General features: G+C 47.1%; 1 protein-coding gene and 1 pseudogene across 2 annotated transcripts; one reads left to right on the forward strand and one right to left on the reverse strand.

Annotated features, from left to right (window-relative positions):
* Positions 1-282: 282 nt before the first annotated feature.
* Cacng6 (calcium voltage-gated channel auxiliary subunit gamma 6) lies at positions 283-13,241 on the reverse strand. 2 transcript variants are annotated; one of them, XM_050129854.1, is made up of 4 exons: positions 12,904-13,241; positions 7,645-7,719; positions 5,955-6,092; positions 283-1,247 (listed from the first exon to the last, which is right to left on the reverse strand). In XM_050129854.1, exons 1-4 carry the CDS (start codon positions 13,235-13,237, stop codon positions 1,009-1,011), a joined length of 786 nt encoding a protein of 261 aa, XP_049985811.1. In that variant the 5' UTR covers positions 13,238-13,241; the 3' UTR covers positions 283-1,008. The 2 variants fall into 2 exon arrangements, with proteins under 2 accessions (XP_049985811.1, XP_049985812.1); XM_050129855.1 differs by lacking the exon at positions 5,955-6,092.
* On the forward strand, positions 4,654-4,831 carry LOC126493101 (uncharacterized; annotated as a pseudogene).
* Positions 13,242-14,515: the final 1,274 nt, after the last annotated feature.

The raw sequence follows: 14,515 nt of genomic DNA on the forward strand, positions 1-14,515 counted from the left end.
CCTAGCACGTGTACTTTGGGGAAGGACAAGATTCAAACTGTAGCCATGTCTGCATTCTGAACTGTTTCCTTCTCCAAGTTCTCGTCTGCACGTGTAGGCATGTGAACTGGTGACTCCAGGACAGACAGTCTCATGTGGCCAATGAATGAAGAGGACAGGGGTTCCTTGCCCCACCCTAGAATGCATGAGCTCCACACAGACAGGCTCCAAACCAAAGTTGTCACATCTTCAAACCTTTAATCCCAAATCAGATCACAGTAAAGTCAGGCCTGGGCTCTTCTCTGCCCCACCAGGCCGGCGGAGGACATCTCTCCCTCAAATGAATCAACACAGACTCAGACAAGGAAGCCCCCCCCATCCTTCTGGGACCCCTGCCCTCCCACCAGCTTATAGCCATCTCCCCAACAGGTCCCTGGAAGGTTCTCCAGGAAGCCCGCATTTGCACATAGCTTCTTCTCATCCTCCCCCAAGCAACCCAAATTCAGCTACCAAGAAAGTGTGTGTGTGTGTGTGTGTGTATACACGTGCACACATGTGCATGCGTGCGTGCACATGTGCATTGGGAGGGGGTCAGAGTTCAGCATGAGGCATCTTCCTCCGTGGCTTCCAACTTATTTTTTGAGACAGGGTCTCTCACTGAACGTGGACCTAATTCATTGGCCACGCTCTCTGGCCACTAAGTGCCATGATTCCCCCAGTCTCTATTCCCAACCCCGGGGATTACAGACATGTACCACTGATTTGGTATTTAAAGTGTGTTCTGGAAGCCCAAACCCAAGTCCTCATGACTTGCTCAGCAAGTACTTTACCTACTGAGCCATCTCTCCTGCACCCCCAAAAGTGTTATTTACAGAGAGAAAATGAGGGGCCAAGATGTTTTGTAAAATGGACCCCCAGAGTGGGAAGAACAGTCTCTCTAGAAGAGAGATGGAAAGTCTTGAGGAGAAAGATGGAAGCTGAGGCAGGCTTGGCAGATGCCTGCAGAAAGCAGGCCAGGGCTCTAGGGCTCTAGGTGGTTGGGTCCCCCCGCTTGGGGCACAGTGACCGCCACGGCCAGGAAGGCAGGGAGAGCAGCAAGAAACAGGCTCCCCCCAGCAGCAGAATCAGGCCAGCACCCACACTGCACCCCAGGGACCAGGAATACTCATAGGTCAGGCGTGGAGCCGGGGGAGTGTCAGGGCTGGCTCCTTGAAGCAGGGCTCTAACGGAATGCCGGAACACCTCCAAGCTGACCAAGAGCAGCAGGCCTGTGGGGGGAGAAACAGAGAGAGATTTGGGCTGGAGAGATGGCTCAGTGGTGAAGACCACTGACTGGTCTTCCAGAGGATCCGAGTTCAATTCCCAGCACCCACATGGTAGTTCACAACTGTCTGTAGCTCCAAGATCTGACATCCTTACATAGACAAACATGTAGGCAAAACAACAATAAGGAATAAGTGAATGAATGAATGAATGAATGAATGAATGAAAAGTAGAGAGTAAAATTCTTAGCTCTGGGACTCCAGTTCAGGTTTGAGACTGTCACCCCTCCTTCATTCCTTTATCAAATAAGGACCCTCTTATGTTTTCCTTCGGTCATTCAATGGTCATACTCATTCCACCAATGGGGGACAGGAAGCAAGCTTTACATCTGTGCTTAACATGGAGACCTCTGTGTGTGTGTGTGTGTGTGTGTGTGTGTGTGTGTGTGTGCGCGCGCGCGCATGTGTGCCTACCCATGTGTGTATATGTGAAGGCCAGAGGTCAATGCAATGTGTCTTTCTCAATTACTTTCCACCTTATTTTTGAGGCATTAGGGATTAAATCCTGGGCCTTGTACTTGCTAGGCAAGTGCTCGTCCACAGTTACACCTCCAGCTCCCACTTCATCTGTTTAAATAGTGGGATTACAGCATTTTCCACTATGCCTGGCTTAATCACTTTTATTTGGGTTAGGAGGCAGAGGTTGAGACAGGCTCTCTCTATGTAGTTCTAGCTGTCCAGGGCTTACTTTGTAGACCAGGTTGGCTTGGACCTCACAGAATCCTCCTGCTTCTGCCTCCCAAGTTCTGGAATTAAAGGCATGTGCCATCACACCTGGCAAACACTTTTCTGTGGATGGGTGTTTTACCTGCATTTTTGTCTGAGCGCTGTGTGCACAAAATGCCCCCAGACGTATCAGATCATCTGGGACTGGAGTTATTGATGGTTGTGAGGAATTGAACCTGGGTCCTCTGGAAAAGCTTCCCGTATTCTTAACAACTGATCCATCACTCCAGTTGAAATAATTATCATTTTTTAAAGGAATTGTTTGCTTCTAAGTTTGAGACAGAATCTTGCTATGTAACTCAGGCTGTTCTCTAACTCACAATTCTCTTGCCTTAGTCTCCTGAGTGTTAGGCTTATAGGTATTTACCACAAACCTAGCTAGCTCTTTTTATAGGATTTTTCTCCAATCCTTAGGCATTCTTGTCAATAAAAAAAAAAACACAAATTAGATACTACTGGCTAGGGGCTGCTATATTGCACCTTCAGAAACAAATATAGGAGGAAAAAAGAGGATTTCAGAGTGATATGTGGTAAGGAGAAAAAAATTAAAGGTGTATTTTTGCGTGTCTGCGTGTGTGTGCAGGTGTGCATGCCTCTGTGTATGTGTGTGTGTGTGTGTGTGTGTGCTTGTGTGTGTACTATGTGAGTGCAATATCCACAGAGAACAGAAGAGAGCAGCAGATCCTCTGGATTTGGAGTTACATGCAGCTATGATCTGCCTAACATAAATGCAGGAAACCAAACTTGGATCCTGTGGAAGAACACCAATTGCTCTTAACCAAAGAGCCATCTCTCCAGCACCTCAAAATATTTAAAGTAGGGAGAGTCAGGAATGATTGTGTGTGCCTATTCCTAGTACTCAGGATTACCACAAAGTCAAGGCTGGGCTACATAATAAATTCCAGGCTAGTAATTGATACATGAAAACAAATGCTGGCAAGAATGTTCACTGTTGAGGTGAGTTTAAAATGTAGCTGCTATGGAAATCAGTATTCCTGAGTGATATAAAAAAGAAGGCTGAGTAAGCCAAAAGAAGCAAGCCAGTAAACAGTAAACAGTATTCTTCCATGACCTCTGCTTCAGTTCCTGTCTCCTGCCCTGCTTTGGCTCCTGCTCTGACTTTCCTTAGTGATGAACTATTACTTGGAACCATAAGATGAAATAAACCTTTTTTTCTAACCAAGTTGCTTTTGATGATGGTGCTTATCACAGCTGTAGAAACCAGGAGATGGTGGCACATGCCTTAAATCCCAGCATTCAGGAGGAAGGAAGGAAGGAAGGAAGGAAGGAAGGAAGGAAGGAAGGAAGGAAGGAAGGAAGGAAGAAAGGTTAACTAGGACAACATCTATCACTACCACCATCATTATTACCATTATCACTAATAATGCAATGACACCAGCATTGTCACAACCACCACATAAACACTAATATCTACCACCACCATCTCTAGAGTCACAACCACGATCATCACCATCATCACCACAACCTATTGCCACCATGATCTCTATCCCTACCCTAACCCCACCGTAATCACCATTACTATCATCACTTTTACTGTCATCACCACCATCTCTATCACCAGCTCATCATTTGCATGATGTGAAAGAGGCCAAGAAAGCTTAGCATCAAACCTTGCCTCTGGGTGACTACCTGTGCAAGACTGGTCCATCAACAATCAGTTATGGAAATGGAGATACATTCCTCAGTGGTGCTGTAGCCACGGGTAAGTTGACATTGGTGAAGCAAATGACCTTCTACCCATGCAGGCAACCCTAATTAAATGCAGTGGGGCACCAAAAACCAAAGCCATGAAGGTTGAAAGAGAACTCGTAAAGAAGGGGGTCGGCAGGAGAGGGACAAGAGGGAATGCACGGGTGGGGGTGCGAACAAGGTGTCGCACATCATATCTATGCGTCTGTGTATGCATGAATGTAAAACTGTGAGCAAATTTAAAAGAGAAAAGTCCCACCCCTGCCATTAGGGGCTGTGAGTCTATGAGAGGTCACTTGACTTTTCTGAACTTCGGTGCTCTTATCAACAAAATGAAGACTAATCGCCTTTGGGGCTGGAGAGATGGCTTGATGATTAAGAGCATTGGCTGCTCATGCAAAGGACCCAGGTTGGGTTCCCACACTCACATGGCAGCTCACTATCATCTGTAACTCCAGTTCCAGGGGATCCAGTTCCATTCCCTGGACTCCTCAGGCACCAAGCACACATATGGTGAGCAGACATGCATGAAGTCAAGCTTTCATACATATTAAATAAATAGATAATTAAATAAGTAAAAAAAATAGGGATTGGAAAGATGGTTCAGCAGTTAAGAGCACTGGCTGCTCTTCTGGGGGACCTGGGTTCAATTCCCAGCACCCACACAGCAACTCACAACTGTCTGTAACTCTAGTTCCAGGGGATCTGACACCCTCACATAAAGCAAAGCTAAATAAGGCACTAAAAATTTTTTAAGTAAATAAATAAACCATAGCAACCTTTAGCTAGTCCACTCAATGTAAAGCTCTGAGGTAGATGTCAACCAAACTGAAGTCTTTGTTATTACTGAGGTATACATTTTACAAGATGTGGCCTTTTTTTTTTCTGAATCTTCCCCTACAAAAATATAACACACGTCGCTTCTAGGTGTTTTGGCCAAAATAATGTGTAGTATCTGTCCTTATCCAATTAATATCTAATGTGTCCTCTATATTAAATGGATTTTTGGAGTTAGGAGTTGGAATAGGAGCTTACTCCATCCACTCCACTCATCGACCTGGTATTGCAATGCCACCAGGAATGGAGAAAAAAAGAAAAGAATATAGCACATGAGGCTGGAGAGATGGCTTAGTGGTTAAGAGCACCAGCTGCTCTTCCAAAGGATCTGAATTCAATTCCCATTAGCCACATGGTGGTTCATAACTATAACTGTAATGGAATCTGGTTGCCTCTTCTGGTATTCATAAAGACAGAGCACTCATACACATTAAATAAATAAATCTTTTAAAAAAAGAATACAATACAGTCCATGCAGACTCAAAGTCCAAAACTTAAAGACTGTTTTGGAAACCTTCTTAATAGCTTGAGACTCTCTCATCTTTGGACCTACTCAGCTCCTGAGCTTTTTCACCACCCAGCATGCAATACTGCTCACAGACCTGCCTCTTCCTCCAATTACACAATTACACAACAGTGTTGGAGATTCCAAGCCAAATCTAAAAGAGTGGTTGGAGAGCATTCAATTGTCATGCAACAACAGGATTTAGAAAGTTCCTGGATTTTATATTTTACATAAACTCACTCCAACTCCTGGCAAGCAATAGTGCCTGAAGATTTACCCCTCCCTTTGGTATCAGTCAATGGAGAGCCCATGTCCAAACCCAAAATAATATTATTTAGAGACATTCCACTCCTCTGCCGACAACAGAATTTGGAATTCTTCCATCTTTGAGCCTTTGGAGAGACACCTCCTCTGCTCCCAGCATGAAACAGCGAGTGGAGAGCTCATTCTCAGTGTACGGAGATTCTTGGCCCTCCCAGCTCCAAATGTAAAACCGCATTTAAATATAAATAAACCTTGCCAGTAAGAGTCCTTGAAATTCTTCCATCTTTGAGTATAATAGAGCTCTTGGGTTTCTCTTTACTCCCAACATGCAGCTGGACTTGGAGATTCTACTTCCCAGCATGCAACATTGTGCGGAGCACTCAGCATTCAAATGTGAGTGTAGATGCTAACTTCCAGCATATAACAGTTGGTAGAGATCCAAACACCCAGAGCAACAGCGCTTAGAGATCCACCTTTAGCATGCAATTGGATACAGTTTCCATCTCCAGCATGCAACTCGATACAGTTTCCACCTCCCAGCATGCAGCAGCATGTAGAGACCTCACTTCCTAGCATGCAATGTCCTTAGCCTCCACACACTCAGCTCTCACCTGAGAGGCCAAAGCAGACGGCTCCCAAGCGGAGCAGGAACTCTGCACCTTTGCTGAGCACCATGATGACACAGAGGCAGCCCAAGGCCATGGCTGTCAGGCTCAGTACAGCTATCACGGCAGCTGCCAGGTTTACTTCTGCAAGGGGGGGGGGGGCGGCAAGGAAGAGGCAGAGAACATCGGAACAGGGGCATGGACAGCACTCCTCCACAAGAAGGACGGAGGACTTCAAAGTCCTCCTGAGAGGGTGTTATTTACACCGTTGAAGGAAGGGAGACTCGGATAGGTCAGTCAGTTACTTGGCTCAGGTATTAGAGCAAAAGGGGGACAAGTCCAGGTCAGGGATACTGGAATGACCATCTGCAACTTGTCCTTTGGTCATCACTGGGTCAACAGATAATGAAGTGAAGGAAGCAGGGTGTAGGAGACAGTGGTAAAGATGATTCATTATCTTGTAATCACCCAAGTTGTAATTTTTCCCAACTACCCCCCAGCTGGAAAATTCTGGTAAAGACCAACACTGCCCTCAGTCTTCAGCTCTGGAAAATCAGGATCAGAAGTCACAGGAAGTGCTCGGTGTACTGTTCGGCACCATAGGAGGTGGTCCAGACCAGTGCACTAGGTGATTTTACCATCTCAGAGGTGCACAGAGATTTGACTCAGGTCACACAAGAAATGAATGGAGAAGGTAAGGGACCCTTGTATGCACCAGGTCTCATAAGAGTTTAGCTGCATTAAATTCTCATTAAAAAACAAACTAACTAACTAACTAACAGCGAGAGACATGAAATGATCCCAGTTCCTCTATGAAGACACTGGGGCATTGGAGCAATGTCCAAGAAGCTGGATTTAGGGTAGAAAGGACAAAGTTCTCAGAGTCTGATTGTTTGGTATAGTGGTAGCTATCAGAGACACATTCCATTTTAAATTCACTGAAGTTAAAATTAAAAATTCATGTCCCCATTACACCAGCCACCTTCTGAGCACTTGGCACTCCCATGGGGCTCGAAACCATTATATGGACCAAAGAACAAGTTAAACATTTTCATTTTTCCACATACGATTCTGTAGATTCAGATTTTGGGGGAGGATTGGGATTGTATCCCTGCCCTTTTGTGGAAATGGATAGTAATACTCTCGACCATTTCTGATTTGTTTTCTCACTTGGGTGATGAAGCTATGAAGCTAAAGTTCCAAACTGTAGGGTTATCGTAAGAACTAGAGTTAGTGCTAACAAACTGTGAGTGTTGAGCTTAACTTAAAATGCTTATAATGTTCAATACAGAAAGGAAGTATAATTTGTCCCAGCCCCACAGGGTACAGGCTGAGTCAGTGTCACAATGTTGGACACAAGGTCTGGTGATCACTGCCCCCACTCTTTTTTTTTTTTTTTTTTTGAGACATGGTTTCTCAGTGTAACAGTACTGGCTGTCCTGGAACTCTCTCTGTAGACCAGGCTGGCCTCCAATCAATTCACAGAGATCCGCCTGCCTCTGCCTCCCGAGTGCTGGAATTAAAGGTGTGTGCCACCACTGCCTGACTATTGTCCCCACTTTTAACTCACAATCACCCTCCAAATATGGGACAGTACCAGATCTGAGCCCATCCCGAGCACCACGCTGTCACTAGCTCCTTCAGAGCTGTCAGGCTACCCTCACCCCTCCCTTGTCGCAATGTGAGATGTCCTCACCTTTCTTGGTGGTTCGCTGGAAGATGCGTGCATTCTCCCCTGTGGTGAAGAATTTGAAGTAGGTGCAGTTTGCTTCTGTGGGGTTCAGAAAAGAAAAAGAGGAGGCGATGACATGAAGTTCTGTGTAAGCTCAAGGCTGGACACTACCCAGACACTTACAGGGAGCTAAAAATAGAATATTAGTATGACTGACACACAGCGGAGCAAAATCAGACTGGCAAGACTGTGCAGCATATGAAGGTGCTTGTGCTAAAAAGCCTGAGGACCTGAGTTCGATTCTTGGAATCCACACGGTAGAAGGAGAGAGCTGACTCTGTGTGTGTGTGTGTGTGTGTGACACACACACACACACACACACACACACACACACGGTTGGGGGAGCAGATTAGATAAACAAATGTACCGAGATGGACAGCAACACCGAGATGCAAACATCACTTTCCACATCCCTGATGTCTGGGGAATGCGTTTTTAACCCCAAGACCTATGGTCTAAGCCTTTGGCACAGTGAGCCATTCACCTCTCTGGACTCTCAGATTCTTTTCCTCTTTAAATGAGTTGACAATCTCTCCTCCCAGCTCCTTCATGTGAGTCTGAGGAGCAAGTGGATTGGAAGCGAGCTTTCATTTCATTCAACAAAGGACAGCAAGATGCAGGTACCAGGAGGTTAAGGGACTCGGGAAAGAGGCCTCTCTCCTATGCTGCATACACAAAGAGCTCCTGCCGATTAGCAAGGGGGAAGAGAAGTTACCCCATTGAAACACAGGCAAAGGATATGAATAGTGATTCACAGGCGGGCAAATCTAGAGCGTTCACAAGTACATGAAGAGAGACTGCTGCAGCGGGAGGCAGAGAAATGCGACTTGAACCAGCAGGGAGGGAGCACTTCAGATCAATTAGTTGGGCAAATATTGAAAGGGCAGTGTGAAGCACTGGGGGGAGAAGGGGAAGCAGCTGGGAGGGTAAACCGGCACTAGTCTGTACGTGAAGGACTCTGACATATTAAAGCATGAAGTGCGGGTGTACAGCAGGCAATAACCGTTCAGTCAGTAATAGGCCAGGTGTGTGACTAAGGGACAATGAGTACGTCACCTCGCAGCTAGAGAGATGGCTCAGTGGTCAAGAACATATCCCATCCCTGCTGAGGACCCGAGCGAGGGTCCTGGTAACTTCATCAGGCAGCTTAAAACAGCAACTCCAGCACTGGAGATCCAATGCCCTTTTCTGGGCTCGGTGGACCTTTCTGAGCCTTCACACACAGGTACACATTGCCCCCCACATACACACACAAGTTAAAAGTAAAAGTAAACTAAGTCATGATTTTGTCACATAGAAGCCACCCTAATCTACACGAGTACATGCTTTGGTGTTCTCCAACATGAATCAGCTAAAACATGAGTTTCTCAGAATACATCTCTGCTACTAAGTGACGCGTGTTTATATGTCTTTGCCCTGTAACACAATAATTTCACTTCTGGATATTCCAAGAAGGAAAATACCACATATGGGAATATAGATACGATTGTTCTCTGTGGCATCGCTTACTAAAATGGAGTAGGAAATAATCTAGTGTCCATCTCTCAGGCGACAGATAGTTGAGATAGATGCTCTCGTGGACAGCTTTATAACAGAATCATGATGAACTAAAAAAAAAAATAAAGCAACTGAGAGAGATTTGGAAAGCAGTGTTGAGTAAGAAAAATGACATTAAAAACAATACAAAGCCAAATAATACAATTTTTTCAAACCAAAACACACATATATATAAACTCAAATTCTACATTTTTTTCCAAGTCAAAACATGTGTGTATGGCTGCAATGCCAAACATATTAGAGAATTGAATTAAGAAAGATTTTTTTGGTGACAGGTCTCCCTGTGTAACCCTGGCTATCCTGGAATTTGCTATATAGACAGAAAGATCCTCCAGCCTCTGCTTCCCGAGTGCTGGGACTAAAGGTATGTACCACCATGTACAGCGTGGGAAATAAATTTTAAAATATGCAGATATGGTGTCAGACTGGCCCATGTGAGACTTTGCCTCTAAAAAGAAAAAAAAATTTAAGACATAGCATGAGAACCTTCTGAAGGCAGACAATAATTTTTGTGTAAGCATTTTATGTAAACATATGTAAAATTCACTCAATACTGTTGTTAATTTAAATATGAGAAAGCTTAAAGTTAAAAACAGCATGTTCTAACATGCTAAGACGGGGTTTCATGTACCCTAAGTTGACCTTAAACCTGCTGCGAAGCAAAAGATGGCTTTGAACTTCTGACCCTGCTGCCTCCACCTCCCAAATGCTAGGACTACAGGCATATGGCACCATGCCTGATTTATGTGATGCTGGGGATCAAACTCAGGGCTTTGTGCATGCTAGGCAAAAAGTACACCAATTAAATCACACCCCGGGTTCCCAGAATGCATCCTACACTTCAACCTACTCTTATTCTACATACGAGGAAACTGACGCACAGAACAGAAGGGAGTGTGCAGAATCACAAGGGGTTGAGAATGTTGAAAGGGGAGTCAGACAATTTGGAGAAGTGGAAATGAAACTTTACCAATTGAAGGGGGAGAGATGAAGGGACAAGGGGATAAATCCACATCAAGTGAGAGTAGCGGGCACACCAGATATCAGCTTGGGGAAGTCGGGTTGCAGTCTCCAGGCAAGGAAGATGCTCTTTATGGACACTGGCAGAGGATACATTCTAGACCCATGAGACAGTAGAGTTCCTTCTGAGACTGGGTGTGGTATCTGGCATTCCATTTGGCTGCTGATAACAGGACTTTGTTTCCACGTCCCACAGAGGACAGAGTAAACTCACTTAGGAAGCAACAGAGTGAGTCACTCTCTGATAGGATAGCCAAGGGACGTGCAATGGCTTTCTTTTAATTTTCAAATGAAGTTATTTCTTTGAGACAGTGGAATCTAAGAGAGGTCCTCTGATGAACAGAATTATGGTATTTTGGGAATGGCCTTGTAAGAAAGGTGAAGTCCTCTTGTTTTGTTTTGTTTTGTTTTTGGCACAAGGTGTTATGTAGCCTAGGCTGACCTACAACTCACTATGTAGCCAAGCTGGCTTTGAATTCCTGGTCTTGCTGCTTCTGCCTACTCAGTACTGGCGTGTGTTGCCATGCTCAGCGGTGAAGTCCTTTCTGACAAGCAGAGGAAACAGCAAGAGGTGTGAAGGACCTCATCATACACGGTGAAGTGGCAGCGGGCAATCTTCTCTCCCAAAGAATGAGGGTCTCTGAGACCTTAAGTTCTAGTTACAGCAACAAAACAGCTCTTAGGAACCGAGACATCTAAAAGTCAAACCACATAGAACTAGCCTGAGGCACAGACTGGACACTAAGTGTTCTTGCTCCTTATTTTTCTCCCCTCTAGAACGAGCATGGTGAAACTCATCAGTGAGCTATGCTCCAGTTCCTCTCTGGGAGACTCTAGGCAGGTGCTCTACCACTAAGTCACACTCCCAGCTCCTTCATGGGAGATTCTAAGCAGGTGTTCTATCTCTGAGCCACACACCCAGCCCCTCACTGGGGGACTCTAGGCAAGTGTTCTACCACTGAGACATGCCTCCAGTCCTCTTTTTGCTTTTTTAGAGAGGATCTCACGAAGTTGCTCAGGCTGACTTTCAACTCCATTGGTATCCCAGGCTGCCCTCGAGCTCTCATTCCTCCTGAGTACCTATGACTACAGAATTGCACCACCAGGCCCAGCTAGCATCCCATATTCTTTTTCATTATCCCATTTGGGATCATCTTGACTGAGGTCCCAAGCAGTGAGAAGCACAAGAATTAAAATAGCTGATCAGGACAGAGAGGTAGTTCAAGCCACAAACAGTGACTTCCCACTTCAAAGGCTTAGAACATTGTATTTCGGGTTCCATACCACATCTGGAAAAGTAGCGGTTGAGAATGAAAGGAAATCCAACCAGAGCCCAGAAGGGGTGAAAGGGTATTCCATCAGGGGTCCTGAGACTATCAGGTACACACTGGAGAGCAGCACCGCAGAGATCTCATCAGACAAGTGACATCCAACGTGGTTTTAATGGGCATCAAATACTGTCCTTGAGTTAAAAGAGGTAAAATAAACACCATCCAGTTCCCGGGGTGGTATAGAATGTCCCACTTGTCTAAGAAAAGGGCATAGCGTGTTCTGTCAGAAAGTGAGAGGTACAGGATAGACCTCTGGCACAGCTGAAAGCAAAGGAACAACCATGTGGGGAAACGAAGGGTGTGGGTGCCTACGGAGCAAGGGAGAAGGGTGGGAATGTACGTTCTGACGACACAGAGGTGAGAGAGGCTGGTATAAACATTTCTCAAGAGAGACAATGTGCACCCAGAATTGTAAGAGGTACCGGGCAAGAATTTCGTTTGATTGTATCCACAAACAGAGAATCGGCACAGATTTTATGACTTCCGGGTGGGCGTAGGGTGGTCTGTCTCCACAGAGCCTCACAGAGTGGGAATGTGGGATGTCTCCAGGCTTCTAGTTAAGGGCACAGGCTGTCTGTGGGTGCATGGCTGTCTGATGGGGAATGCAGGCAGTTCTAGGGGATACGGTTGGCGGGGGTGGTTACAGGCTGTTCTGAGGGTACCAGCTGGGTCTGAAGGCACAGGCTGTCTCTAGGGGTACAGGCTGGTCTGGGGCACAGGCCATATAGCTAGAAGACAAACTTTAAGAAACAAGTTGTTTCAGCTTACCTGAGCTAATGCGAGCTCACTGACTCCAGACTGACTGGGGGGGGGGGTCCAGCATAGAACCAAACTAGGCCCTCTGAATATGGGGACGCTGGCAGTGGGACCAGGAGTCTAGATATAGCTGGGAGGGGCTTGGTCCTGCCTCAAAGCTCTACTAGACTTTGTTAACTCCATAGGAAGCCTTACCCTCTCTGAGGAGTGAATGGGGAGTGGGGTGGAGAGGGAGGTGGATGGAGAGAGCAGAAGGGGGGGGGAGTGGGAACTGGGATTGGTATGTAAAATGAGAAAAGAATGTTTTTTTAAAAAAATAAATTAAAATTTTTTTATAAAAGGAACAAATTACTTTGGGGGATATGTTGCTTGGGGACATGGGCTAGGTCTGCACTTCTCTCCCCACACCCCCTTTCTCTCCAGTTTTTGTGAGCACAGGTTGATCTAGTCACAAACTCTCAGGGATAAGACTTTTTTTTTCTCCTGGAACAAAGTTTTCCCAGACATAAGCTTCTTTCTCCCTGACTGTGGGACACAGGCTCAGGACACAGCCTCTCACCTCCTGGCAGCTCAGCCGGGCCACAGGTCTCCCTGCTCGCGGGCACGTCCGCCTGCCACAGTCGCTTGATGCACACCTTCCACAGCCCCATATGGGCAGCCTCACAGACGGTGCTGCCGTTGGTCTTGTATGTATTAAATTCCACCCAGAACTCGGTGCCCACCGACAGCACAGCCAGGGTAGCACCCACGGCAGCCAACAGCAACACTAGCTTGATCTTGCCCTCGAGTTCCGGAGTCAAGCCAAGATTCTGCTGTCCCTGGGCACGACGCCGTCCCACAGCTGCTCGACGGCGGTCCTCCTCTTGCATGAAGAAGTTAGACCACATCATCATGATGATGGGAGCGGGCAGAGCTCAGGTGAGCTTCAAGGAGTCAGACAGACCTGTGCAAGGGGCCCTGAGGAGCAGGAAGCAGGGCCTGGGCTTTTCAAGGAAGTGGGGTGCTCAGTGTCAACTAGATTGGGAATAAGCAAAAGCTGAACCCCGAATGCAAGAGGAAGCCTCTGCCTCTCCGGAGAGGAAAAATAAGCGAAAGCAAACAAGCAAATAAACTATATTCTTGGCCTAAGCATACCTGGTGGGTTTAAACAGACACCACCCGGGCTTGTGCACATGAATTTGGCACAGGAGAGGCCTAGAGGAAAAGACAGGCTCCTCTGAGGTTCACCTACCCTGGGGAGCTTCAGGGGGAAGACCTGCCCAGTCTCTGCAGGCTGCTGATGGGGTCTCCAGTAAGCCTCAGAATTTTCTCAGAGAGAGAAGTTGAGGTGTTTCGTGTGTTTGAGATAGTCTAGAATTCTTCGGGCTCGGAGTTTGTAAAGGGAGGAATCACACCACCTTTAGATTATACAAGAGGTAGAGTTGTGGTTCCCCAGGGAAGAATAGAAACCTCTCCAAGTCTCAGAGAGGTAAGGAGTATCCTCCACTATTCACAACAGATCCTGGTAAACTCTTCTGGAATTCTGGGGAAAGGGGATGTGTAGTCAGGAACTACACAGAAAAGAGCCCAGGTCTCAACAGTGGCTGAGAATCTATGTGGTGTCCAGAAAAAGAGTCTTGGGAACTCTTTAAGGGCCCAGGAGAAAGACCTGGGGTCCCGACAGGGCTCAGATCAAGGCACTGTGGTCCACACTGTGGCTCAGAAAACCAGAGCCAAGTACCCTGGAAGCACAGGACCTGGGAAGGGACACAGTGAGTCCGTCTAGTCACTCGGCTCCCCCTCCCCCTGGCTCCCAGGGCCGGCCCGGCCGGGTTCGCTCCAGTCTCAGCTCGGGGTCCCGCGTCCCTCTCGGTCTTCCCACCCGGGTCTCCCGGGTACGGGCCCCTCGCGCTCTCCTGCCTCCGCGCTGCGCCGGCCCCAGCTCCGCGATGCCTCCGAAGCGTCCGGTTTTGCTCGCCTCCGCCCGCTCGGCCCTCAGGACCCGCTGTGCTCGCTCCCGGCCTCGCCCCATCCGCCCACCCCCTCACCCCACCGGCTATTTCGGGCTCGACCCGTAAATAACACCCGCACCTGTCGCGGGTGCCTGTTGCCATAGGGATCCCGGGTATTTTAAGGGGACAAGGGGCGGGGGAGAAGAGGCCTCGAGGAAGGAGGGGCTGGGGGCCGGGTCT

Source organism: Alexandromys fortis, unplaced genomic scaffold (assembly GCF_014885135.2).
Source record: "Alexandromys fortis isolate MF-2015 unplaced genomic scaffold, M_Fortis_MF-2015_v1.1 scaffold_282, whole genome shotgun sequence".
Lineage (NCBI taxonomy): Eukaryota > Metazoa > Chordata > Mammalia > Rodentia > Cricetidae > Alexandromys > Alexandromys fortis.